Raw genomic sequence first — 27,259 nt, forward strand, 5'->3', positions numbered from 1 at the left:
GCTTGCCGTAACTAAAAGAGTGTGCATAGGCCTGAATCAGGCCTACAATCTGCATTAGCTGTTTCCAGATTCTGATTTAAGGTAAAAGAAAACTTAACAGCTTTTAATATGTATAATATTAGACACACAATACATCTGACCTTACGTCCATCAATATATAATAAATACTGACCAGGCCTTCCATGTGAGTCAAACAACTGGCAACAAAAATCTATTTAGGCATAGTATCATGAGAATGAGAATTAGAGAACATTCACACACTATTTTAATGGTTTCTTTTTTGTTACCTTGCAAGTGTGGTCCTTACCACAACCCCAGTAAACCGCTTCATCTGTACAATCTTTTCACTGTACACTCATCTGTACAGTGCTGCAACATGCTTGGATGCCTCAGAATTGTACAGATAAGCAGTGTGATGGGGCAACTTTTTTAAACCCACTTGAGTTTTTGCAAAGTTGCTTTAAGTCTAAAGCACAAACTATTTTTAGGCAAGCTAGGTATGTTATAGCTACCTGGGTTACAAGGATAAAAATGTGCACGTCCACGTCAAGTGTGCGGACTACTTTCTGTTTTTATATCTACTTGGGTTCAAATATAATTTGGCTTAAATGATGCAAATACTGAGAAATGTCCAAATGTGACATGAACAAGTGACTAAATCGAACTTTGAGATCCTTTTTCTTGAAGGTCTTTGCATAATATGACAAACTAAACTGTACTGACATCAAAATGATGAGACAAATAAATTGTAAATGAACTGACCCACTAACGGCTAATGCAAATTAATTTGATCATCCCAGATGATGATTCTGAAGATATGTATATTAATGTTATCAGATTAAGCGCAGGCAGGAATTTGACTTATTAGGGAGTGTTTATTGTAATAAAGTTTTGGTAAACGAGAAGCCTCTCATTAACAGCTTTTTTGCTGTTGATTTCTACCCCACAACTGTTTAGCCTGTGTCCATCTCCATATTGTGTGTCTGTTAGTCATATACAACAGGCAGGAGGTTTGAGTCTGAAACAACTATGAATAGTGCAACACCATCTTCTGGGCAAAGTTTTTATAGCAGGCAGTTTTTTAAACTCTTCAGGAACTTTTCATTGAATTGCACTGATTCCTGTTTGGCCACTTGATCTGAGACAGCAGTGGAGACAAAAAACAAAAACAAAAAACAAACAATTAATGCAATTAGAATTGTACGGAGCCCCTCTGGTAACATTGGATGAAAAAAAAAATAATGTGTGGCCACGTATTACTATCTCGTGGCCACGAGATAATAACTTGTGGCCAGGAGATCCCTTGGTTTAAGCCCATGCATTTTGAGCAGCCGAATTAAGTGTCTCTTGCTAAGAATTACTCCATGCTTTGCCGCAAGTGACTTAAGTATGTCATTGTAATTCATTCCTATATTAAAATAAAATGAAATTAAATCAAACGATAATAATAACATGATAAAAGCAACAGTCTGCATGGGATGACTACAATCATAGGCGTAATTTATGGGGGGGTTGGTGGGTTGCACTCGTGGTCTAAATGTTGAATGAATGGAAGTTAGTCCTCCTCTCTGCTGTGCTGTGTATCTGAGCTGTTATTTAACACAGCCTGCTGCTGCCGCTGCTGCCGCTGCTGCTGCGGGGCAGATGCTGCTCGGACCGGGCGGTGTTTACGGCGGCTCTCTCAACTTCGTCGCTCGCTTTGACATGAAAGTTTAAATCAAAAAGTCTCCAGAGAGTTTGGACAGTCGTCTGATTTTACCAGAAAGTTGGCAACACTCATATAGCATATACAGGAATCCACTGTCGTGGGGGTAAGGGCGGAAACATCTGGTGACGCAACCAGGAAATCCTCCGAAGGCTAGACTGTCCCAATTAACAACCGTTAATGCGCGTAGGCTGCGTCCTCCGAAGGATGCAGACCCTGAATTGGGACACAGCTCCTGGATTGGGACACAGCTCCAGTGTGTTTGAGGCGAGCCGACGGCGGCGTGTTCTTCATAATTCGGCCGGGTTCGGAGTGCGGGGTGCGGACCCAATTGGATGTTAAACCTGCATAACGCGCCTGGGTGTGTGTGTACACGTGTGTGTGAGTGTAGCCTATGCTACATGCTGAAAAGAGGGTCACAGGAAGAAAGATCAGAGTCCAAAGTGGCCGTGTTTCTGCTAAAAACCCGTCCGACCGAACCGAAACCAGCCCAGTGTTTCTCCGCACACAAACACACACAGTGATCCACACGTTATAGCCTAAACACACACGAACACACACACTCATGCTTGCACACACACACACAGACACACACACACACACACACACAGGCACGCACACAGTAAAAAAAAAAAATGTAAACAAAAAAAGACAAAACAATGCCTGTGTCACTCAACCCCCCCAATATTCAACTCAAAGTTAAGCCCTTGACTACAATAACTATCTCGTGGCCGCGCGTTATTATCTCGTGGCCACGAGATAGTAACCCGTGGCCACGTATTATTTTTTTTTTCGTCTAATGTCACCAGAGGGGCTCCGTAGAAATGTGTCTGGGGATCCTTTGAATGTAGAAGCTCTCATTAGTTGGGGAGCAGGTGGATCCAAATGCAGAGGAGGGCAGGCAGCAGGGACTCAAAAGATCACTTTTTATTTCGAGGAAATCGCAACTGAAAAACAGGGCTTAAAGACAGTGAAAAGGGGTTGTGGTGTAGGCGGAGAAAAAGGGCGGAGAAGCTCAGGTGAGAGGAATAAGGGGAGCTCATTGACTGGGAGAAACTATGGAGCAGAAAGGACTAAGGAGGCGGAGTCAGGAAAGGTGTGCAGATGGGTAAACAAGAAATCAGAACAGCTATGTGAACTAAAACACAAACAAACAAACAAACAAAAAGCTTTGTTAACATCAACAAGGAGCGGAACAGCACTTGCTGTGAGGGTGAGTGGACTGTTTTCATGCTTGTCTCCTGTCTGCTGTAGAATATAGTGTTGGTTGTCCGCATTGTGTGTGTATTTGTTTGCCCGTGGTCAGCTGACTGGACTCACGCAATGGTTTGGGACATGCTTCTGCTTGCTGTGCCTCTTTGCGCAACGTTGCTGGTCATGCGGTTGTGCGGCATGCGTCTTAACCCAATGTTGCTGATTGTTGGTCATAATCAACCTTTTTAAAACGGTATTTGCACCTGTTGCTGGTGTTGAGTTATGCATCCACCCCAACTAAATCCCGTGCCTTCATGCCCTGGCACCAGGGCTGTAATGCAGGCAACTTATGAGTCTTTATTCGCCCAGTCTTCCCAAAAGTCTGAAGGAATCGTGACACAGCTGACCGGAAGCCGAACGGAAGATACAAGAGGTAGGACAAAAAGACGATTTACACAAAAAATGTGGTACACATTTTTTTATATATTGTTGGGTAAAAAAAATCACCATTAGATCACTGTTTACTAACATGATTATTTCATGCTTTCTTGTAAAGTATGTATGTTTTATTTTCTTTGGTGGATCTATGTTTGTGCTATAAGATTACTCTTCCAGTACAGGACCTAAAATCACCTCATAATGTGATGATGTGCAGACGTTCCTGATTTTCTGTTTTGTAGATTGTTAGTATTGTTAACACCTACCCCCCTCTCAAGTGTTTAAAGGAAAGTAATCTAATTACCTTGCAGTTTTAATGTATGCACAACCCAAACAACTGAAGCAAAATGAGAGAAAAGCATATTTATTATGTTAAACAGGTACACAGTTAAATGAAATGGCAGCTGATATACTTGTTTTAAATGAAGTACAAGAAAGTGAAGTTTGAATGCAAGACAAACATAAATGCTCAATATGCTGTGCAGAATGTGGACGGAAAAAACACAATAACAATGTGGTCCTGGAAGCATTTGATGTTTCCGAGATGTCCTGAAGAACTTAATAGTTTCCATACACATGGTAATCCTGCAACAATATGAGGAAAATTGGAATGAATTACAATATCATATAGTTTTGCCTCTTTTGAGACAAGCACTGAGGGTGCAGCTATCCTCCGCCCTCTGAGCATTGACCCCAAAATACGTTGGAGAAGAGCTCAGAACAGCGTCACACATGTATTAACAAAACACGTGTGTATCCTCATTTCACTGTGGCAGACCCATGTTTGTAACATCAGCCATCTACTACATACATAATCTAGTATTAGTGCTGGGGGTTTGTCTTGGTCTTTATTAGTTTCCTTCACGTCTTTCCTTGACCTCTTGATGTTTTTTTTTACATCAACAAACTACCCTCTGCAACTAAAAGTGCAACTTCAGGCATTCCTGGACTGGTGCATATAGCCAAACACGAATGAACAACATGGCTGACAAACTGATGTTTCTTTAACAAGTGTGCACACAATATTTAGCAGTTATACCACCTCACATACATAAGCAAAGTATAGATCGCTCACCACAGGATTCCTGACCTCAGGCCTGACAGAGGGAGGTTTGCGGGTACTATGTCAAACAGAAATATAAAAAGAAGCAGATGATTAATGTACAACTAAAAGAGACAAAATGGCAGGTGATTTAAAATAGTAACAAAGAGCTGTGTTAAACTCACTGCTTTGGGGATGGAAAGCGTTGTTTGGAGGTTTGAGTGTTGCAGTTTACTGTGGTGGTGTTGTTTCTGTAGGAGGAGAGAGTATCACACAATATCAGTATTTGTCTGTGCTTAGTATTTGGACTGTTTGATGAAGTAGAGGAGCACTGATAAACACTCACACATAGCCAACACTGAGGTCCGCAGTGTTGCCGTGGTCTCTGCAAGGGGAATACATATTTTATTATATTAACTCATATTTTAAAGTTACAGTTAATTAATATCTCACAGACGGCTGAAATGCTACCTTGAAAATCTGCTCCAGAATGACTTCCTGTAAGAATAGCATCAATTAAATATTAAACTGCTGGAAACTTAAATAGTGAGAAAGGTATAATCTTAAAACACACACGCTTACCTGTTTTCACTTTCACTCTTCCATCCGACACGGCCATCCTCTGCTCTGCTGAAAAGGGTAGAAATGTAAACATGAGGCCTTACATCTGTGGTTTAGTGAATGATTACTTTTGAATATTCTCACCGGGAAAGTCGGCTCCAAATGGATCCCCTGTTTTGAAAGCACAATGTTACTACTTGTCAGTATAGGTCTACTGTTTATGTCCAGTTTGTAAAACAACCAGTCTGCTGACCGTTTTTTAGGCCTTGGAGGTCTCTCCCTGTCCTCTGGGTTTCTCCTGGACATTTGGATGAAGATAAATTATTTTAAGTAAGACGTGTAACAGCTCGTTATGATGTGAAACCAACAAAAGAAAAGGATCTTGAGAAAAATTTTAACCAAGCTTACCTGGATAATCTATCCCATAGTGATCTTGTGTGAAAGTTTTGAGACAAAGATTTACTTTTTGGCAGAAATGCAGGATACATGTCCTCAGAGTCAAATGATAATAATAATAATAACAGCAATGATAATAATAATAATTAAAAATGATAATAATAATAATAATAATAATAATAATAATAAGGGAGTTCCAGCAGATTCTTGCTTGCATTGGCTGATTAGCAGCTATTTAATTTCATGCTTTAATTGTTGGCTTATCCAGCAGCTGTATGACAATCATATATAGAGCTCTGTCAGCCTCAAGTGGCCATTCGATGACCTGCAGTTTTGAAACTTCCGCATTGGCTTAATTTTTTTAGACTTATCGGTTGCTACTTGGGTACAACACATTCACAGTAAAATCTGGACTGCATTCGCCAAATCACTCAGTAGCTGGTGTACTTTTACAGAACATGTGGATGATTTCATTAGATTCATTGCAGATTGTGTCATTAACTTAATCTTAATCTAACCCTCCAAACTCAGCTCCAGTTACATCGACACACTCCATAGCTCCTATGGGATCACAGACCTGTTCCCAGCCCTCTTATAACAGCCTTAGATGTAAGCATTCCTGACTGAAATCTTCACAACAATAGTGTCATCTTTGCACATTTACCTTTTCTCTGGTCGAGGTGGTGGTCTCAGCGAGTCAGCAGAACGCCTCCTGTTTGTTAGAAAATAATGTTACCAATAAATGTTGACAATCGACAACTAATATTATCCATCTCCAATACTGGCTTATTTATAAATTGACATTTACCTTCTCCTGTAGTAGAGCACTCCAAACACTGCAGCCAGGATGATTACAGTCAGGACTAGAATTGACCCTGCAATGGCTGCTGGAAGAGAGCTTGATCCTGTTGATGGGAACATTTAAGGGTAATGATAATATATTAAGGAAAATACACCACTCTATATAAAGAACTACAATACATAAACAGAACAGATGTATTTTGTGGCTCCTACCCTTCACTGTCAGCTGGACTGTGCTGGCTCGTTTCTTGCCACGCCAGAAGTTGGCAGTACAGGTCAGGTTTTTGACCCCATCTCCCCCAGCAGCCACGAACGTGATTGTGGAGGTCATCTCCCAGATGCCCTGTGCTGTTGTGGTCTGTGTGACCTCGCTGGTGAGGCTTGGGAAACTCCATGAGAACTCTGGAGGATGTGATGAACACGTGTGTGTCACAGAACACGAGACAGTAATCGTTGATCCAGCATCAACTTCTGTTGGAACTGAGGTCATCACTGGTTTCTCTGGGGACGCTGAGCATGTGAAGCACAAAGTCAAGTACTTTTGTCAGCCAGAAAAATAGCTTTGGATGAAATAATAAGTTCTTATTAATTCCAGACCTTTCATAACTATAAATACGCAGCTGTTGTTGTATCTGACTCTATCATTTCCTTTCTCTGCGTAGAAACAGAAGGGCCCATTGTCAAAGGGCTTGATGTCATCGATCATCAGTGAGCAGTCTCCCTCATTCAGATCTCCTACAATTTTGGTTCGGCCCTTGAAATGGTCAACCACATAGGTCTGGCCATTATGGTAGATTATATCCCCCTTTTTTTTGGACCAGATGCCACGTGTGACAAGCTCCTCCCCGTGGTTCGGGAAGCTGCAAGGAATCACCACACATGATTCGGTCAGAGCGTTGAATCTGAAAGGGACATCAGCAGCCAGATGGTGGAATGCTGTAAAAGGAGAAAAAGGCCATAATGGGATGCCTGCAGGAATCAGTCCACATGTGACATAATATGTAAGCGAGATGAGCTTTGAGAGAATGGAGAAGTACACCCACTGTCACTTTCAAACGGATCTCTCACATATTCTGGAAAAAAAAAGATAGCAAGAAATTAGTAAATAAATCTCTTTTTAAAATGTTATCTCATCATTAGAGCAAAAGTCTGACATTATGGGAAATATTCTTAATTGCTTGTGTAAAGCTACAGCTAGCAGCTGCTTATGTCTGTCTAATAGTATCTCTAATAGTATCAAAACCAGTCTAGCAGCACATCTTAAGCTAGCTAGACAACATTTATCCTGATAATTTACAAGTTAAAAAACATTTCACAATTTTGTGGGGGATGCTGAACTTTTTCGAGGCCAGAGACTGCAGGTCAGAAAGAGTCCTGCACATTACCTCTTTAGAATAGTAAATAGTTGTTTTGCTCTTCTGTTTTTGTTCAGATGAATCAAACTAGACAGGACATGTTGATCAGTGAGCTGTCGAGCCTGTTTGCACCTGGTAATTACATGTCTTAGTTTCTTAGTTGATTGAATTAGTGGACCACTCTCTCTCTGTTTGTCATAAGACAAATGTGGCCCAGATTACATCTAAATGTGGTCTGAGTGATCAGATCTAAAAAAAAACAAAAACATTAAAGACACACTGGGGGCATTCACATACTGCCTACTAGTGATGATCCAATCTTTATATGCAGTCTATGATACCAACAAACCTTAATACCAGGACTGCAGAGGTGCAGGAGGGTTGATTTAGTCATCTTCAGATGCCAGGCTGGCTTTTTCAACCTGTTTCCAGTCTTTACACTAAGCTTAAGCTAACAGGCTACATCTTCATATTTAACTGACTAAGAGTGAAATCCGTGTTGTCATCTCTGCCAGAAAGCCAATAAGTATAGCTTCTAATCTCTTGAACAATTATTTCTAGTGACAACTGTATCAAAAATGTAGGAACTCACTTTTTATATGAAGGGTTTCAGAGTCTGAGGTCTCCCCATTGAGGAACTGTGCAGTGCAGGTCAAAGGTTTACCGTGATCGCCAAGAGAGCCAATAAAGGTGAGATTTGACACTGTGATAAAGGTCTCGCTCGAGCTCTGTTTGGTTTTTAACGAACTCTTCATGTCTTCATAGTTCCACACGATGTTTGGTTTATTTTTCTTGCACTTGTAGGAAACAGAACAAATGACACTCGTTGCCACGCCCTCTGTTTCCTCGCCTGGGCGCTCAGTCATTGTGATGTTGTCGAATGGACCTGAGCATTAAATGTGATAGTGAGGCTTAAAAACAGGAGTATTTCCAATTTAAATAACACGCTTGTCATACTGTACTCACATTCAACATTCAGCTTAAGCTCACTTGTGGCTTTCTGACCACTGCTGTAGCTAACAGTACATCTCACGCTCTGGTCTTCCTCTTTGGCAGTCCAAGTTCGCTCTATTCTCCTTTCCCAAATCCCATCAGATACTGGAGTGTCTGTAACGTCGTCTCTTCCAGGTATACCATCTAGAGTCAGGGTGGGGGGAGCAGAGATGCATGTATGGCGCACATTGCAGGACACGGTGCTCTCCTCTCCCACCCTGGGGACACCGATGAGACTCAGCTGCGGCTCCTGTGCATTGTCTATAAAATCACAGCAAGAAAAGTCAGATGGAAAATTGCCTGAAATTGTGAAATGACTAGAAAGTGGGAATTAATATTTCTGGATACTTACCTGAAACAATAAGTTGAGAGGTTTTGTCATTAAATATGTGACTCACGCTGTGGAAGGAGGAGATAGAGTGCTTGTCTACCCACGGGTAAATTCTGTCCTGGTTGTGCGACATGTCCAGCCTCTCGATCTTTAGGCTACAATTCCCCTCCCCCACATGTCCGATCAAGCTGGTTCTCCCGTTAAACCTACTGATAATACTTAATCCATCGCCAGCTACAGCTTGGTATTCTTTGTTTTGGAACAAGTACCATATAACTTTAAGTCCAGCAGGCTGGGAGACACTGTAGGTGAAAGTGCAAGGAATGACGATGCATGAGCCTCTCATGCCTGTGATGCTGCTGGGGGTTGTGAAGGACCAGCCGCGAGAGAGCATGTTTCCTGTAAAAAGAGGAAACATTTCAAGCAAACTTGCAGTGCTTTTTCTAAAGGTGACAAAGCTTTTGAAATCAGGGCTCAGGAACGACCTGCCTGAGGTTAATAGCTGTCTTCAATTAAGTCTCTCCTAAAGAACGTTCTTCTATTAGACAGCCTATCCTGACTTTATCTGAGCTGATTTTTGTTGATATTAATTCTCATTTATTATCTTGATATCAGTTTTATTTCACTTTTTTTATTTTGGTGACATACTTTTTGTCTTAAATGTGTTTAGTTTTATTTTAAAGCACTTTGTAACTGTGTTTTAAAGGCAGGAAGAAGTTTAAAAAATCCAGTACTTTACAAAAAAACCCTCAGAAAAGTGACAAACAATGTAGTGTAACAGAACTATAATTTTCATCATTTTTTAAACTATCTTTTGACACTCCATGCTATCATTTCATACAAGCCAGCACTGTGAAATGACTCACTGGCCATGTGATATTTCATTTTCTAAGTATTCATTTGTTTGAATGAAGCACACACTAACACTATTAAAAAGGACAAACATAGAAATGGCAACAAAGGATGGGCAAAATGTGATGAAAAAATTACGTTTGATCAAATGTATTTCATTTTTTTATGCAGACTTTGTTGGTGATGCAGGTTAGATGCAGGGCAGGTTAGGCATATGACAGGGATAAAGCCTTTAGGTTTGTTACATGAGGAATATTATGATTTCTACTCACTCTTTACCCGTAGGGTGATGCTTCTTTCCTGCCTCTGTCCCCCAGTGAAGTGTGCGTAGCATGTCAGATATCGTCCATGGTCAGTACCTGATGCTGTGAATGTCAGTGTGGAAACAGTCATCCACTCAGCACTTCCAATCTTGTAGGTATTAGTGGAGGCTGACATGCTTTCATAGTTCCATGTGAGAGTTGGTATATGTTTAACGCATGTGTAAGACGCAGTGCAGTTTACTTTGCTTGCTTGTCCCTCAAGGAATTCCCCTGATGCATGTTCGATAGTCAAAGATGAAACAGAGCCTAAGATATAAATGGTAAATGTTAACATTTCATAGATCAGCAGAAATTCTTAATATTTTTGCATATACTTACATTCTGCATCCAAGGTTTTGGACGCTCTTGCAGTGATACCACCCTTGTGTCGGACAAGGCACTCCACAGTTTGTTGGTCTCTCTCAATGTACAATGTGTTGGTCAAGGTGATTTTGGATGTACCATCACGAATGGAGCTTTGAGTTAGACTGTGGCTTCGCAGCGGGATGTTGAGACTCAGAGTCGGTGGATAAGTGGGACAGGTGTGATAAACAGTGCATTGCACTGTCACAGCTTGTCCAACTTTCATGTTTCCAGAGATTGAAATATACGGTGCCTCGGCCCTGTCTTCACAAAGAAAATGGGAGAAATTATTGATGAAAATCAATATGCATATATCTTAAAATGTGTCTTTTCTCAGCTCACTATGATAACTTACCAACAACTTCAATTTTTACAGTTGTTTCATAAAAAGCGTAGGTGTATTTGCCAATATGCTCTGGATCTACCCAGGGGTAAATCCTCTGCCTGTGGTGAGACAACGTTACTGGGTAGATCTGAAGACTACATTTCCTCTCATATCTTGAAGTAAATGCATGGGTTCTTCCATAAAATATGCCAATAACATCATTTGGGTACCAGTTGTCATACACCTTAGGATATCCATGACTCACATACTGGTACCAAACCACACGTTCTGGTCTTGTAGGTGGATAGTTATAGTAGTCAAAGGTGCAAGGGATGACAAGACAGGAACCCGCCAATGCTTTGATATTGCTTGGTATCGTTACTTGCCAAGCCCCAGAACTGCAGAAAACATATCCTGCCAAAACGCCAGAATGCATTAGTTAAAAAAAAAACAAATAAAAAAAAAACAAAAAACGTTTAAATGTTAAGTCAGTGTTTATATGTTTATGTGGAAACTGAATGGAAGCAAATTGCATTACCGAGAACACAGAAGTTCAGGAGAAAATGTGTAAATCCAGACATTTTAGAAATGATTCCACACACCTAAGGAACATAGATGAACATCATAGTATTACGCATAAAATTAAAAAAAACAGAATAGATCAGTAATTTTTTTCAGATTTATTCCATGACTCCAAAAGCAAACAGTTATTTAAGCAATTTAGTAAATTTCCATAAAGTCTAGGAGAATCACAACGGCAGACTCACAGGTTCATGAAAGAATGATCAAAATCGAAGCAGCAGAGTCCAACCAAGATGTTTAAAGCTTGAGAAAGCCATCTTTCAAAGTGAATCATAGACTGTATAAAGTAGGGGTGAATGTCTGGAAACATATTTAAGTGAAATATTACTTTAAAAGCCTCATCCCCCTCAACCTAATTTTCTGCCAACTAGACTGCAGAACAGGTCTTGATAAAAGGGAAAAACAACCAGCAACACAGTGGAGCACAATGGAGGAGAGCACACCTGCATGTTACAGCCTGTTTGTACATAAACTGCCCAAATATCATGTGATTTCATACACACCAGTGCCAACACAATCAGTTTTTGTGTGTATTTATTTTCAAAGTTAAGCCTCAAATAAAACATACAGGTAATAATTAGCAGCAATGACAAATTAATTTTTGGCAAAGCAAACACATTTATTTAGAGATTACTTGATGAGATGCATTGTTTTTAAGAAAATCACAAAATCCAAATTACACAAATGCTATAGCTAAAATTCAAAACACAACCTAAAAACTGTTAAAAACAAGGAAAATTAATATTGTTTGTAGAACAAGAAAGCAATTTTGTCAATTGTATGAGACAAATCTTGATTTCCAAAGCAGTTAAAATTTTGAATATTCTAAAATTAGGGAAGTCATTTTCTGAACAGAACAAGGTAAACTTTGCCTTCAAGTAAAACATTCTTGATTACAAACAAATGCTCCCAGGTAACAAGTAAAATCATCTCAGCTTAAAGAAAGATCATTTTGGGAGTTTGATGTCGTCCCCCCCAAACACACAACCATCAGAACTGATTTGACTTCATATTATATAATTGAGATATATGTAAGCAACATGCAAAAACTGTTTCCTGTACTTTTATACTTCTAAACTGTCTCAGATTTCTGGTAAAAAAAAAATAAAAAAATAAAAAAAAGTAGTTTGTGCCATATGAGATAATTTCAAATTTAGCATTTAAGCATATAAATTATTTCAAGCATATGCTGTACAATGCAGAAAAAAAAGAGATAATACATTTTCTTAAAGATCAGGATTACTCACCTCTAGGGCTGAATGTTTATGAAAAGAGTTAACATCTTTCAAAGTCCCTAACTACTAAGTATTTCAAGAAACCTCCCCCTCAAATGTGGGCGGAGGGTACAAATACGGTTTCCTGTACATGGTGTTCTTATGTAAAAAGTAAAATTAGTAGACCATGTCAGTCTGAGTTCGTACATGTTGAAAAAGACAAATCAATTTCAAAGGTCTTATTTACAGTAACTCACACATGCATTATGCCGTTATAAAGCCATATTTTTTCTCGTAACTTTGGTAATGACCGTGAGATATCAAATACATCACCTCTGTATGACTGTATGTATGTGCATATAAATTATTTAAGAAATTGTTCAACATAAAAGACTTATTCTCCTTTATACGCAGAAAAGACTGACTGCTCATATGGTTATTACTACTGATAACACTGGGGGACAGATTTGTCTTGCCTCCAAGCCTTTTGGAAGCTAACTCAAACAAGAACAACGACCAGAAATGTCCGCAAAATGGGAAAATAATCCGAAGTCCGAGAGTTCCTTTCCCTCTGAGCAAGGATGAGACCAGCAGCCATATAACAGGGACAGTAAATGATTATTATTGCCATGTTATGCCATTCTTATTGTTTAGAAAGTGCTACCAACATAAAGGTTTTATGTCACACTAGGTGACGCTGTTGTGTTGCATGTCCCTTACAACATGTGTCTTTTGTTTCTGCGATGCCAGGGTCGCACCTCTGAAAAACTGGAGAAATAATCACGAGAGTGATTGTATGTCGTTTCCTCATCAAGCATTAAGTGGAATGAGGAAAACAGCGCGAATTCCCTTGAAAATGGATCTATTATAAATCTGGATACAGGTGTGGGGGCTGGGCCTAATTTATTCTGAAAAAAGTTGCTCAGTGCATGACACACTGGCTGAACAAAGTTGCATACTCACTGCTATGCAAAAGTCGTAATAGTAGACATTGAATAGAACATTTCATGAATGATATATATGCAAAATACATTTTACTTTTCCAAAATAATATGATCAAAGATCAAAGACAGAATTGAATATATATATAGGGCAGATCACTACAGTGGTCATGTAAAACAAAACTGCAGTCTTCAGATGCACTATAGAAGTGATGCGTGATAAGTTTTGTTCCTTTTGTCTTTTTCAGATGTTTCCATAGATGTTGAGGTCTTCAGTGTTTACGTAGTCGTCACCGTCCTCAAGATCCTGTGAGAGATTGTGGTCATTATTGTCACAGATGATGACGATGACACTGCACTTATTGTATGTAATTATTGGGAATAAATCATTGGCAATTTAATAGTACCTCTTGGTAATTGCAGGATTTTGGCTGGCTGAGGCACGTAAACAATGGCAATAACAAGGAGACAGAGAAGAAGAATGATGTAAGACATTGTTGTACTACAATAAATTGTGTTTATATATTATCAACCGAGTAAGACAAGTACCTCTTTGGGGACGGGAAACGAGGCTTGGTGACTTGGTGGTCAGCACAGGATTTTGAATTTACATTTTTGGGCCTGTGGATTACAAGTCATATCACTACACAGTTCGGAAACCAAAAATCAGCCACTTAACTATTTAGACACACTTACTTTGGACCTACATCCACTTTGTCGCCTTTAGGCCTTCTGTTATGGATATAAAGTACATTATATAATTAATCATTAACATTTTAAAACAGAATATAAAACTTAAATGTACTAGTGTCAATATGACATAAATGCATAATCCACGGTAGAGTGTGATTTAACTGTGAAAACCAAAGTGTGTTTGACCTCTAAAAGTGATGAAAAAACTTGTGAAACTTGTTAGTGGAGGTGATTGTGCAACCCTCAATGATTTCCATGTCTTACCTTGAGTATCTGCTCCAAATAGACCCACTGCATAAAAAAGCAGAACAAAAACTATGCAAATATTGTAAGGAATATAAATAAATGCATAGATCTTATCAAGAAGGTTAAAAAAGCTGAAAACTTTTGTACGGACATGGAAACTAAAGTGAGGTCAACCAATCAGTGGTCTAAACAAAGCTGCAGGGAAAGTACAGAACCAGTCACTAAAATCACAGAGTATTTAGAGAGATAAAGACCTTTGATCGGAGGGAGATGATCGTGGGCCATAAGAGCGAATTCTGAAAATTTAACAGAAATAAACTTCACATCAGTACAATTCACATTTTCTACGAAAACAGTGCGGGAAAAGAAAGATTAAAGCTTTTTTCTCACCTGCGAGACATCCTGGACAGCCGGTTCCACATGCTAAATATGACATATTAAACAGGAAATTATATTTTGTTCATAAAGATTAAAAAAATTATTTCTTACTCTGTTAGTGAAGCTTTATGAATGTCACCTGCTGTACAATATTTTTACCTTCCATCTTGACTTTGGAGCTCCTCAATGCGTTTCCTTGAGCACAGAAAAAACAATGTCATTTTACTGAGTAGCACATACTCATAGATGTATTAAACATGGGGACACGTGCAAGTAAATCATTTGTTTGTTAAAAAAGCTGTTATTATTTATTGGATGTGTTCGGTCAGTTAGTTGAGTAGTCAGTGCATTGCATAACTCACCTGTATCTTTTCACCATGAGAATGCAGAAAACTGCAAAGATCACAGCTGTACCAATTGCCACCACTGTAGGAATGATGATGTGGTTATAGTTTTCTGTACCTGCAAATTGAGAGAGCCATCAACGGGCCATTCCTCCTTTACATTGCATACAATGGAAAGGTAACAACATCCAGTATTCAAATGAAGAACATCCTGCAAATTCAACAACACAGTGTAAATAATCTCACGTTTTACATAGAGGGTCATTGTTGTGGAGGACGTCACCCCTCCATTAAATTGTGTTGTGCAGGTGATCTCGGTGTGGTCGTCCTTCTCCTCAGGAATGATGGTCAGGATGGACTGTGCCTCCCAATAGCCAAATCCGGTTTCTTTGTGGATTTCTGTCACTTCATCTGTGGTCCCTCTACTCCATGTGAGTTTAGGCACATGGGAGGGGCAGGTGTGGGTGACTGAGCAGGTGAGAGTGTAAGGACGTCCTTGAATGGCCGTCTGTGGTATTGTCAGTTTAAGTTTTGGAGGATCAGCTTTAATTGAAAAAAGGCGGAGATAAAATAAGAGGCAAATCATTGCAAGATAGAAAACTGTGATAAATGTATGACATTATGGAAAGTGGGTGACATACGGAGCATTCTGAACTCGACACAATCCTCCACGAATGAGAACTTGTCAACAGTGCCTGTATCAGTCTCTGTTCGTGCGAGTTCAATCCGAAAACAGAAAGGGCCATTGTCATGATCTTTAATGTCAGTAATTTCTAAGGTGCAGTTGTTCTGACCCAGGTGTCCCAACAACTTTGTGCGACCCCTAAAGTTTTCCAAGACCTGCGTGTTATCTTCATAGTAGATGCGTTGGTTTCGATCCTTTGAGCGATGCCAGATGGCTCTGAGTCTGGAGGAGGGCAGGTTTTCTTTAGGGTGAGTGAAAGAACAGGGAACCACAACGCAGGATTTGACCAGAGCGTCAAGGTTTTTTATCACATTCGCCTTCCATTCTCCAGAAAACACAGGGTTGCTGACAGCTGAAAAAAAATTATGGAAGTGACAAACGGGCAATAATTTTCTTTGATGATTTTTGTGTATTTTTTTTAAATTGTGTGTTTGTAGAAATTAAAGGTGACTACAACCTGCCAAAAGCAGACAGAATGTCATCATCTTGCTGTCTTTGTCCATACTTCAATGAGGTTTTGGTGGAGTCATACACTGTGGGATGTTCAAATTATGTCTTAAAAAAAATCTAAACACTGTGTGCCCCCATTGTATGCAAATGACACCACAGCTGCGTGGAACGTCTTCAAATGGCACTAATTTTCACGTGCAAGTGCAATTATTTAAACAGCAAATACTATCGTTTTAAATGTCCTCATATAGGATATACACATCTGAAACAACAGATAATACACCTTTCAGTGTTTTTTACAAAATGTAGCATCTTTCATATAAAAACTGACTGCAATCTTTGCTCACACACACACTCAGGCAAACAATGGTGATAAATAACATTTTAGAAAATTCAGTGGTTAGTTTTATCTCAAATCAAAACACCCAGAATTGTTAAGATACATGAATCCTAAGCCCAGCAGTGTAATACAAACTCTTGAAAAGGCATATTCAAAACAAGCGTAGTGAACCAACATCTATAGGCTGCTCTGGTGTACCATGCTTTAATATGATGTAGATTTCTTACCTGATGAGCTGTCGTGTGGCTGATCAGAGCCGTCTGTTTCTACTAAAAGCACCTTGAGAATGATGACACACGGTTTGCTGTTCAGCAGTGAAGTTTACAAAGATATGAACTCTGAAGGCAACAGAAAAAACTGCACACAGGCTGCGTTAGAAACCAAAGTCTTTTTGTTTCTTTTTGTGCGGAAGGTGAAAGCAGATGTAATACAGGATTAGAGCAGCAGTAGAGGTAATGGTGTAGAAAGTAGGGAGTGGTCTCTTATTGACAGAGAGAGCAAGCTAAAATTGGCTGAAGGACCAAGCAGGCATCTGCCACAGATCAACGTGGGTGCTGACACAGACCACATGACACTTCTAGATGATCTGTTGCATTGAAATGTTCGTGTGCTTGTCGCTGCCAAAACATTATTAAGTAAAACCTAGGAGTGACTGTAGTTAAACTGTAATGATATCACGTAAGGATAAAAGCCTGGAGAACTATTATGCTTCTCACTGTGTCTCTGTGAGAAGCAAAATTGTGTAAGCCCTGTGTCAACACTGGAGAAAGGTCCGGCTGAACCCATCTCATAGTTCTGTACCAAGGACAAAAAATGCTGTGGCTTGGTCTTCAAACCAATTACAAATGCTTGGGCGGTGCTAAACCCAGGATGCAGAGATGGTGCCTCTACAAAGTGTCAGGAGACAGCGGAAAAGGGGGCCCAGTGGCAGGATATATGCACAGTCTACATCCTGTGAGCTAGAGTACTGTAAAAGTGTCTGATTTGCATATCAGCTGCGTGACAACTGGTATGACAAAAACTGACCATATAAAGGCAAAGCAGCAGAGTACTTGTAATTTAATATGAATTCAAGGCACTTGTGTTTTACTTGAGATTTGCACAGTCTTAAACATCTACAGCAGTAAAATGCAACATGCACATTAATCATCAATCATGGACAAATCATTCATCCATCCATGCAGATACATCATAATCACACAATAGGGGTTCTGGGCATGCATTTCATTCAATGCTTTCCACCTCTTTTCTTTGCTACTATCCACACAGACTGTTTACCTGCAGGTAAGCCATCTCAAACTTAACTGGTCAATACTACTTATACTACAAACGAAACGCTTCCGACATAACAAAATCTTATCAACTTGCCTACGAATTCTGCGTAGTCCACTTACAGATATAAGTTTATAGAGATTAATGTAGCAGTATTTGGGCATCAGACATTATTTTATCTCACAATTAATACTTTCAAATTTTGTACTTTAAGTACATTATGTGGATAATACATACCTAGCAGGACTCTAACTTGTAGTGGAGTCCTTTATAGGTCTGGGGCAACACGTCGATGCAATTAAAGTAATCGATTACGCGAATACGTCGATTCACGTAATGTGCGTCGACGCGCCGCGCCGTTTCACACAGCGCGCCTAATGAGCGTGTGATCAGCGACAAGCGTGTTTTTTGTTTCGGCACTCATGTTATCGAGATAAAAAAAAAGTGAAGACAGACAGATGCAATGAAAGGTACTTGATCTTAATTTATACATTATTATGAATTATGAAAGTTAAACTTGAGTCAACTGGATTATAATATCAAAAATCACTGGGCACTAGTATGAGAAAAATCCATCCACTAAATTCCTCTGCGTCAGGTCACAGGCACCAGCTGAAGCTACTCATCAATGAATGGTTTAAGATAGTGTTCATTCCATGGGAGCCTCATTTTTCAGGGGTGTGAGGGTACTTTACACATGCAAACGTGAATGTATGTTCCCACCTTCATGCAAAAATACACAATAGAAGCATTTCAGTTTTTACTGAGAATATTTAGCCTCGGACAGCAAAGAAACAAACAAACAAAAAAAAACATTGACCCCCAAAAGAAACCATATATATACATTTTGCCACTCAAATGTCTGGAATGAGAGCAAAAGGGCTACGGCTTGTTAAGAATTCCGTTTTTAAAGAGCAGGAAAAAGCTGAAATGACTTTGGGCCATTGCGATTAAAGTCGGAAGACATTTTAAGGACTTTTTTTGTACAGCTATTATAATTTGGGGACTAGTTCCATGCTGCTGAGATCGTAAACTTTTTACACACTAGTGCATCATTGGTTTCACAATTATCTTTGCAGAAGTAACATGTTTATTTTTAAAATGCTTTTTGAGAAGATTGGTGCTTAAATCTACATGTTTAAGGACATGTTCTTCTTTTGTAAGGTCTTATCAGGCATAGAATCAAAAGGTGAGGCATGAGAAAAAGAACTGTCAAATGACATTTTGTTATTTTCTGTTCTTCTTTTTCTGCGGTGCACTCAATGGCAGAATCTGAAGGTGAGAACTGAAACTTGAGTTGGTCGTATCAGTTGTGATGTTCTGACAGTTGAGTTAAAATTAAGTTCAAAAGTCAGTCAATCAGTCATTTTCCGTAACCGCTTGTCCTCGTAAGTGTCGCGGGGGGGCTGGAGCCAATCCCAGCTGTCATCGGGCAGAAGGCAGGGTACACCCTGGACAGGTCGCCAGACTATCGCAGGGCCAACACATATATAGACAGACAACCGTACACGCTCACAGTCACACCTAAGAGCAATTTAGAGTCATCAATTAACCTGAGCTGCATGTCTTTGGACTGTGGGAGGAAGCCGGAGATCCTGGAGAGAATCCACACAGAACATGCAAACTCCGCACAGAAGGGCCGTCCACGGACCGAACCCCATTCCAACCGGGTTTCGAACCAGGGACGCTCTTGCTGTGAGGCAACAGTGCTAACTACGACACCACCGTTCAAAAGTACATCTTCAAAAAATATTTAATGCTGCATTAATACATTTGTGGCCAGACACAGCTCTTCCATGCCAATCTGTCAGACCCCTTTGACACCTGGTATTACAGTGATCTGTTTCACTAGCAAGGACCACGCCACAAAAAAATATATCATTAAAAGATTTATTGTAATGTGAGCGTTTGGTTGTATGGGTCGGTGATGGATGTGAGTGGCTGGTCTGGGAGGAAGTCTTGATGCCGGGTAAAGGGAGACTCAGGACCGGGGTACCATCTTTTGTGTGCCCACCCGATCCGATTTCTGAGCCCCAGACGTGCCTAGAATGAGACATAGGAGAAGCATGCAGAGGGATAAACAACGGGATTGAGGAGAAAAGAAAATGAGGAAATGAGGTAGGCATGAGGAGATGGGAGACGATAATGGATGAGGCAGGAGCTCAAACAGACAAGGGAAAGGGAGGACGGGCCGAGGGATCCAAGACAAACAGAGCAGAATGGGTTAGCTAGGCATAAGTAGGCCAGCAGGTAATTAGAGGTGTGGTTGAGTGGTTGTATAACACAAACAAACAATTCAACAATTCCCACAAAGACGATTATTTGCCCAAATAATCGTTAAGTGTGAGAGGTTATCTAAATAGGGGAGACCGGGGGCAATTGTAACAGGCAGCAATTGTAACATTTCAATTTGCAACAAACAAACAGAAATGAAATAGAACTATAAAACTCATCATGCACATCGTCTGTGATGATCCCTCTCTGCTTGCCAAAGCACAAACTGATATCTCATATGTGCTTTTCTGCCAAGACTCATTTTTTAGGTACAAAAGTAATGTTTTTCATCGGCAGTATTTTCTTCACGCTGTCTTTACCTTTAATGATCTTGAATATTTGTCAAATGTTGGCTTCATCATTTCTAGCCTGTAGGATAGCTTGTTTCATGGGTGGTACTGTTCGGGGGCAGTTGTAATGCTGTGTTTAGTCAAGTGTAACTGTATTCTTATTCACATGAAATGGTGTGTTTTCTACACTGTGAACTCCTCTGACTGTCAGGGTGTGTCATTCTCACAGCTCAACTCTCAATCAGCAGAACATCAGGACAGCAGATACAGACAGCTGTGATCTGCCAGACAACAACAAAATCAGGTGAGAATCTAATAACATGTAATTACACTCTAAATGAAGTAGAATATCGAATATATTTGGGCTTGGTACAATTGTAATTATGTATATTTGTATTTTATGTCTTTATGTATTTTATTATTAGTTTTTGCTGTACTACTTAGAATTTCTGGACAATTTCGGTTTGATAAAGTTTTGGATCTCTATTATTGAGCGTATCATAATTGATTGCCAACCTGATAACATTTTTTTTTTCGTATTTCCTGTAACTGAACAGACCAGAAAGGAAAAGTGAGCACAGTCAGGTCATATAATCATTAAATAAATATTTTCCCTTTTTATACGTCAAAATGCATCAGTAGGAGAACGATAGGGTCAAACATTCAGGGCAACATAATATATATATATATATATATATATAAAAGAACATGTCACAATCTGGAGAGCGGGAGAAGGAAGAATTGTCAACTGATCTGCGCTGTTAGTGGGGCCACTGTGAATGCAGAGATTCCCCGTCTGATATCTGTGTCTGGACCATCTGATTTCTCTTTGAACCACGACTTTCTGCCACGACACATATATCCTATATAAGGTCATTTACAATATAATAACAACTGATTTAGCTGCATGCTGCTAGAAGATGTGCATGTTTTCATGAATTGAATGCTCTTTATGTCTGCACTTGTCTGTACATCTGTGTTTGCACTATGTATATATTTTTGTGTGGCACCCTTGAAGCCAAAGACAAATTTCCTCAGGGACAAATAAAAGTAATCTTGAATCTTAATGTCAATATTAAATATTATAATATTATAAATACAAATATTCACAACCGTTTAAAAGTTTGGAATCGTCTTCCACAAAAGCTTGTTTGGTTACAGTCAGATGGCTGAGAGGATGACTACATTTTATATATTCGGTGATCTTTAATGCTTTAAGATAGTAGAAAATCCTCTCTACAAATAGATGTTATTGTGTACAAAGGGTTTGTGTTGTAGATAGAGATAAAATGCTGAATGATGGCTCAAACAGACTAAAAACTGAAAGGGCAGAAAGAGCCACAGTTACTGTAACTCTGAGAAATATAAAAAGTAGAAGAAATCATTCGCGATTTGGTAAGAGAAGCTGCAAGTTTAGCAGCAAATGTGTGCAGATTTGAATGAGAAGAGGTTCCTTTTTAGATTTTTTTTAGAAGTGCACAATAATGCCTATAATAAGCTTAAAAATAACAAGTAACATGTTGCTTTAGCAAAGTTATTCTGCAAATTTAACAACAGAAATAGAAAGTTAGTTGAAAGTTAGCACACTTGAACTTGGATCAGGGAATGTCAGCCAAACATATTATGGACTAACAATTCAAATTTTAACCTGTTTAACGTAACCACTGAGAAGACTGCGGAGGGCCCAGAGATAAAAAGCATCCCAAAATATTTCTGGAACAATTGCATCTTTACAGTTAAATAATGACTGAGGTTCACTTACACTTTTCTGGACTGTTCAAAATTGATGAGTAGTTTGTAAAAAACAGTATTCTTCCCTGTAATGCAACACCTGGGGAACATCAGCTAAATGAAAGCTTCAGTCACTTAATTATTCTAATATTTCTTATGTAACTAATACACTTGGTGTCTGAATTAAATGTGTTTTTGTCTCTGTTACAGGAAAAAAGAAAAGCATCAACAGAACAGGTAAAACTTCTAAACAGTAGTGTATCTCATATATGAATATATATTAATAATGTCAGTAATTTAATATACGTAGAAATACAAATAAAAGTTTACTTTTGCAATCATATTGCCATTGGATGGTTTTGCATACTTTTTTTAAAAAAAAAATTCTTTTCATATGAACGTCCCACAGTGTTTTTAAGAAGTATGAACAAAGACAGCAAGATGATGATATTCTGCCTGTTCCTGGCAGGTAAGATGATTAGTCACCAGCTGTAATTCACCTGTATCAAATAAAAAGGCTCCTACCTACTAATATAAATAAACCTTTTTAATCTAGACAACATAATCACTGTAAATAGATTCAAGTGCATTTCTTGTCAGGCTGTTAATTCAGTAACCGAAAGGAAGTAAACAGCAAAACCGGAGCTGTTCTCCCAACAACAGCTTTGCAGTGAAATGATCCATAGTCAGAATCACAGTGTTTGATAAAATTACTTTCAGGCAGAAAACATCTGCATCATGTACATTCATTTCAATAGCGCTATGCAAATGTGAACTAAGAACAACTTAGATAGCAAGAAAAAATGGTTCATTCTTGTTGCGAAATTTTTGGCTGGTCCAAAAATTTACAAATGTTCTTCTTTATCATTTCCGCAACTCTTTTTCAGCTGTCAGCAGCCCTGTGTTTTCTGGAGAATGGAAGGCGAATGTGATAAAAAACCTTGACGCTCTGGTCAAATCCTGCGTTGTGGTTCCCTGTTCTTTCACTCACCCTAAAGAAAACCTGCCCTCCTCCAGACTCAGAGCCATCTGGCATCGCTCAAAGGATCGAAACCAACGCATCTACTATGAAGATAGCACGCAGGTCTTGGAAAACTTTAGGGGTCGCACAAAGTTGTTGGGACACCTGGGTCAGAACAACTGCACCTTAGAAATTACTGACATTAAAGATCATGACAATGGCCCTTTCTGTTTTCGGATTGAACTCGCACGAACAGAGACTGATACAGGCACTGTTGACAAGTTCTCATTCGTGGAGGATTGTGTCGAGTTCAGAATGCTCCGTATGTCACCCACTTTCCATAATGTCATACATTTGTCACAGTTTTCTATATTACAATGCTTTATTTGTTGCATATGATCTATTTTATCTTCTTTTTTTTTAATAGCTGATCCTCCAAAACCTACACTGGCTAATCCAAAGACAGCCACTGAAGGACGTCCCTACACTCTCACCTGCTCAGTCACCCACACCTGCCCCTCCCATGTGCCTAAACTCACATGGAGTAGAGGAACCACAGATGAAGTGACAGAAGTCCACAAAGAAACCGGATCTGGCTATTGGGAGTCACAGTCCATCCTGACCATCATTCCTGAGGAGAAGGACGACCACACCGAGATCACCTGCACAACACAATTTAATGGAGGGATGACGTCCTCCACAACAATGACCCTCTATGTAAAACGTGAGATCATTTACACACTTGCTGAATTTTTAGGATGTTTTTAATATCAATACGGCTGCTGTCACTTTCCCATCTTGTACAATACAAAGGAAGACTGGCCCTTTCATTTGGCTCTGTCTATTTGCAGGTACAGAAAACTATAATCACATCATCATTCCCACCGTGGTGGCAATTGGTACAGCTGTGATCTTTGCAGTTTTCTGCAGTCTCATGATAAAAAAGTACAAGTGAGTTCTTTACAGACTTACAGTACAGAGAACAAAATGCTCAGTTATTGAAATCAATGTGGGAATGTATTTTCCCTCAGTCCTGTCTTATATTTCATTTTGTTCTGTGCTCCTCAATTAAAACACTTTTTTCTGTGTCTCTTTAAGAACGCGTATTGCAGAGCTCCAAAATCAAGAAGGCAGGTAAGAAAAACATTTTAAGTCAGATCAAGGTCCTCTGATATTTGGTTCCTTCACTGTCATGAGAATGTGATTCATGTATTTATTTCTTTATTTATTGGTCACATCTAGTGTGTGGAACCGGCTTTCCAGACTGTCTCGCAGGTGAGAAAAACTGGTGATATTTTTGAGTTGGGTGCATGAGATACTATGGATGTCCATTTTGTCACTAAAATGTGTGAAATCTGTGAGAGCGCAGGATTTTATCAAGGATTACTATTATTAAGGATTTTTCAAAGAGCAATAAACCTCTGAAACGACTGTAGGACATTGTGAGTCAAGAAGTATTTTAAGGATTTTTATTTAGAAAGATCTTATGATTGAGTGACTTGTTCCGCACTGCTCACTTTCAGACACTAACGCATTATTGGTCTCACAGTTATCTCACATATTGACATGTTTATTTTATTTTCTGTTTCTGATTAAATCTATGTAAACTAAACTGATGTTTGTTGTTTTCTGTTCTTCTTTTTCTTTGGTCTAATCAGGAGCAGAATCTCAAGGTGAGAAGTGAAAGTTGGGTTGGTTTTAACAGTTGTGACACTCCTACAGTTCAATCAAAATAAACTCAATATGCTTTTTTTTTTTTTTTTTTTGAAAGCTGTATTCATCATTTATGGCCACAAGGGAGCAGAAGAAATCAAGAGCAATTTTGTTAACTCACAGATACAGCCAACACAGAGCAACATTCCTAAGTCTTTTTCTCCAGTATTTTGAACCTAGACCCTTTTTTCCATGTTATTGTATCTGAATAATGGAGGCATCAATTTTTGAAATTAGTTTCTCTGTAGGGCCCTTAATAATATAATAGAAAGCTTTATTGTCATTGAGCAGGATACAATGAAATGAGTGCTACTCCTGGGGTCCGTTTCACAAAGCAGGTTCAACAAACTCTGAGTGTAACCCTGAACTCTGAGTTGATCTACTCTGAGATAAGAAACTCTGAGTTTCCGGTTCCAGAAGAGCTTATTTGTGTTGGTTTAATCAACTCGGAGTAGTTTCACCTGGAGTTAAGCGCGTGCACCACAACTATAAAAATACAGCATCAATGGAGCCCCGATTTGACGTGTCACTATGGCAACGGGGAAGCGGAGGGCTGCGCTCTTCACCCCACTGGAATTGGAAATTTTAATGCGCTCATATGCGGAGTTTGAACACGTTTTTATAAAGAAGTGCAACACCGCTGCAGCTGCAAAAAAGAGGGAGACGGCATGGGAGAACATTGCTGCCCGGGTCAATGCGTAAATTTAAATGTAGTCCTTTGCAATTACAATACTATTACAGGGGAAAACTGTTTGAATGGTAGCGTATTAATTTATTTCATTTTATTTCATTTAGGTGCAATCCTTCGGGGGAGAAGCGCACGTGGGGATGGGGATGGGGATGTGTGTGCCATCTATGCAGCCAATCACACTGGGAAATCCTAAAAGAAATTAAAATTACTAATCCCAGTCTGAGGTTGCAGCACAATGTCATTAACGGAATATGATTCAAAATTAATTTAACAGATCTCTACATCATTCACCTGCAATCCTGTGGAACTCCTCCTTGATGGCTCTGACAGGTTTATGTCCAGGGAAAACGACGAAGATGTGTAAAAGTCGTTTCAGGCACACTTTTCTGACCGCCCTGCATACAGTTGCCTTGCTTAAATGCTCTGCATCTCCGACATTATACAAGAAACTGCCATTTGCAAAGAACCGCAGCGCAACACACAATATCTGATGGGATGTGAGAGCATGACTGCGGTTGGTAATGTTGCAAATGTAAGGACGGATTAGGTTGTATATGTATAATATGGACTGTGATGTGAAACGGTACCACTCAAGAAGATAACTGTCCGGAAATGCGAGAACATCTATCCGCGGTCTGAAAACAATCTCCCGACGAATATTTAGGCCTAATTCTCTGCGCAGTAATGCTGCTCCTTCATCCACTGGATCATTAATGAAAGGGCATGCCATTTTGACAGACGGCAGAACAATAACTCCGACACTCGCCTGCTGACTGAATGACTGAATGAGGAAATCAAATAGCGTATGTGGCTGAAAGAGGGTGGAGACACAGAGAAACTCGAGGTTCATTGAGAAAAACCTGGTCCTGACCAGGTTAGGTTCAGAGAGTCTGTTACTACGGTAGCTGACCGAGAGCTGAAGTTACCCCTCTCTGTGAAACAGGCTAGAGTTACACTTCTTTCTCTGGTTTGAGTTACCTCCCTTTTTGAAACGGAAAACTCAGAGTTTCCCCTCATTTCAGGGTTAACAGACTCAGAGTTTTCACTAAACCTGCTTTGTGAAACGGACCTCTGGTAATACCAAGTATAAACAGGGCATAATTATTCACTCAATCCAGAGAGAAAAATTATTATCTTTATCTGTTAAATCTTTGCTGTTCTTGGTTGTAAGTGACCCCTTTCAAGGTCATGATTTGACATAAAGTTTATATGTTATTGATTAATGCAGCCTTAACAGTCAAAAATAAAGAAAACAAATGTGTCTTTTCTTTTCTTTCAGATAATCAAAAGGAACCAAAAGAAGTGATCAGCAGCCTCCACTGCCATCTATCGCTGTCTGCCACTGCTTTTTTGGTTGGTTTTTTTTTTTGGTTTTACTTTCTAATAACTACTAATAACTAATAATTACTTAAAAAGTAGAACAATAACTTTAAGAGCAGAAGGAAAACTCACTGTCTACTGGCAGGTGATGCTAGAGGCACTGCGTTTGGGTTGTTCAGTTGATAATTAAAGTGGGCGATGACACAGTTTGGAGTCTTGTGTAAATATGTCACTAATAATGTTAACTGAACCTTTATCAACCTTAACACCAGATCTGTTGTCTGTCTGTTTGTCCAGCTCAATACTGCAAAATGAAAATAAAAATAAATAAATACTGAACAGAAGTATCAAACATGTTTTCTTTGTGCATTAAATTTAGATTTGTTATGATTGCCTCATCATTTGTTGATTGGTAGTTTCTTTGTCCTACCTCCATCCTTTATGCTCTAGTTTCATAAATAACAACATTCAGGTAT

At 39.3% G+C, this 27,259-nt stretch overlaps 3 protein-coding genes across 5 annotated transcripts; 1 reads left to right on the top strand and 2 right to left on the bottom strand.

Moving 5' to 3' along the window:
* Positions 1-2,695: 2,695 nt before the first annotated feature.
* On the top strand, positions 2,696-27,127 carry LOC121946101 (sialic acid-binding Ig-like lectin 13). Of its 3 annotated transcripts, none has more exons than XM_088084117.1 (11): positions 2,696-2,918; positions 20,597-20,671; positions 22,309-22,335; positions 22,508-22,567; positions 22,986-23,381; positions 23,487-23,783; positions 23,911-24,010; positions 24,158-24,193; positions 24,302-24,334; positions 24,718-24,732; positions 26,743-27,127. In XM_088084117.1, exons 4-11 carry the CDS (start codon positions 22,522-22,524, stop codon positions 26,744-26,746), a joined length of 927 nt encoding a protein of 308 aa, XP_087940243.1. In that variant the 5' UTR covers positions 2,696-2,918; positions 20,597-20,671; positions 22,309-22,335; positions 22,508-22,521; the 3' UTR covers positions 26,747-27,127. The 3 variants fall into 3 exon arrangements, with proteins under 3 accessions (XP_087940243.1, XP_042346470.2, XP_042346471.2); XM_042490536.2 differs by lacking the exon at positions 2,696-2,918 and adding an exon at positions 3,229-3,332; XM_042490537.2 differs by lacking the exons at positions 2,696-2,918; positions 26,743-27,127 and adding an exon at positions 19,393-19,537 and having other exon boundaries at positions 24,718-24,736.
* On the bottom strand, positions 3,686-11,027 carry LOC121946082 (uncharacterized). The gene is made up of 21 exons (XM_088084102.1): positions 10,924-11,027; positions 10,689-10,777; positions 10,310-10,597; positions 9,941-10,237; positions 8,838-9,215; positions 8,459-8,746; positions 8,085-8,378; positions 7,181-7,210; positions 6,735-7,073; positions 6,351-6,647; positions 6,145-6,241; positions 6,001-6,048; positions 5,349-5,372; positions 5,194-5,238; positions 5,085-5,111; positions 4,962-5,009; positions 4,851-4,877; positions 4,726-4,764; positions 4,565-4,630; positions 4,413-4,458; positions 3,686-3,922 (listed from the first exon to the last, which is right to left on the bottom strand). Coding segments are annotated over exons 1-21 (2,796 nt in total). The 5' UTR covers positions 10,926-11,027; the 3' UTR covers positions 3,686-3,895.
* Positions 11,758-17,027, bottom strand: LOC121946102 (sialic acid-binding Ig-like lectin 13). Its single transcript, XM_042490538.2, has 13 exons — positions 16,759-17,027; positions 16,199-16,274; positions 15,698-16,093; positions 15,303-15,599; positions 15,075-15,174; positions 14,872-14,907; positions 14,725-14,757; positions 14,589-14,630; positions 14,353-14,379; positions 14,092-14,127; positions 13,945-14,016; positions 13,803-13,830; positions 11,758-13,702 (listed from the first exon to the last, which is right to left on the bottom strand). The coding sequence occupies exons 2-13, from the start codon at positions 16,242-16,244 to the stop codon at positions 13,640-13,642; spliced, it is 1,176 nt and encodes a 391-aa protein (XP_042346472.2). The 5' UTR covers positions 16,245-16,274; positions 16,759-17,027; the 3' UTR covers positions 11,758-13,639.
* Positions 27,128-27,259: the final 132 nt, after the last annotated feature.

Source organism: Plectropomus leopardus, chromosome 11 (genome assembly GCF_026936395.1).
Source record: "Plectropomus leopardus strain MGB_pleo_1.0 chromosome 11, ASM2693639v1, whole genome shotgun sequence".
In the NCBI taxonomy this organism is placed as follows: domain Eukaryota; kingdom Metazoa; phylum Chordata; class Actinopteri; order Perciformes; family Serranidae; genus Plectropomus; species Plectropomus leopardus.

Excerpts from the sequence above, each read along its gene's own strand:
- LOC121946102 (XM_042490538.2), bottom strand. The coding sequence starts at position 16,244 with ATGGACAAAGACAGCAAGATGATGACATTCTGTCTGCTTTTGGCAG. Across the intron at positions 14,758-14,871 it reads CTCCAAAGTCAAGATGGAAG|CATGTGGAACCGGCTGTCCA; the intron begins GTAAAAATATTG and ends TGTCATATTTAG. Across the intron at positions 13,831-13,944 it reads CGTTTCCCGTCCCCAAAGAG|CCAGCCAAAATCCTGCAATT; the intron begins GTACTTGTCTTA and ends TACGTGCCTCAG.
- LOC121946101 (XM_042490536.2), top strand. The coding sequence starts at position 3,236 with ATGCAGGCAACTTATGAGTCTTTATTCGCCCAGTCTTCCCAAAAGTCT. Across the intron at positions 20,672-22,308 it reads CCAGACAACAACAAAATCAG|GAAAAAAGAAAAGCATCAAC; the intron begins GTGAGAATCTAA and ends TCTCTGTTACAG. Across the intron at positions 23,784-23,910 it reads AATGACCCTCTATGTAAAAC|GTACAGAAAACTATAATCAC; the intron begins GTGAGATCATTT and ends GTCTATTTGCAG.
- LOC121946082 (XM_088084102.1), bottom strand. Across the intron at positions 6,049-6,144 it reads GTGCTCTACTACAGGAGAAG|GAGGCGTTCTGCTGACTCGC; the intron begins GTAAATGTCAAT and ends TCTAACAAACAG. Across the intron at positions 4,459-4,564 it reads CGCTTTCCATCCCCAAAGCA|TACCCGCAAACCTCCCTCTG; the intron begins GTGAGTTTAACA and ends TGTTTGACATAG.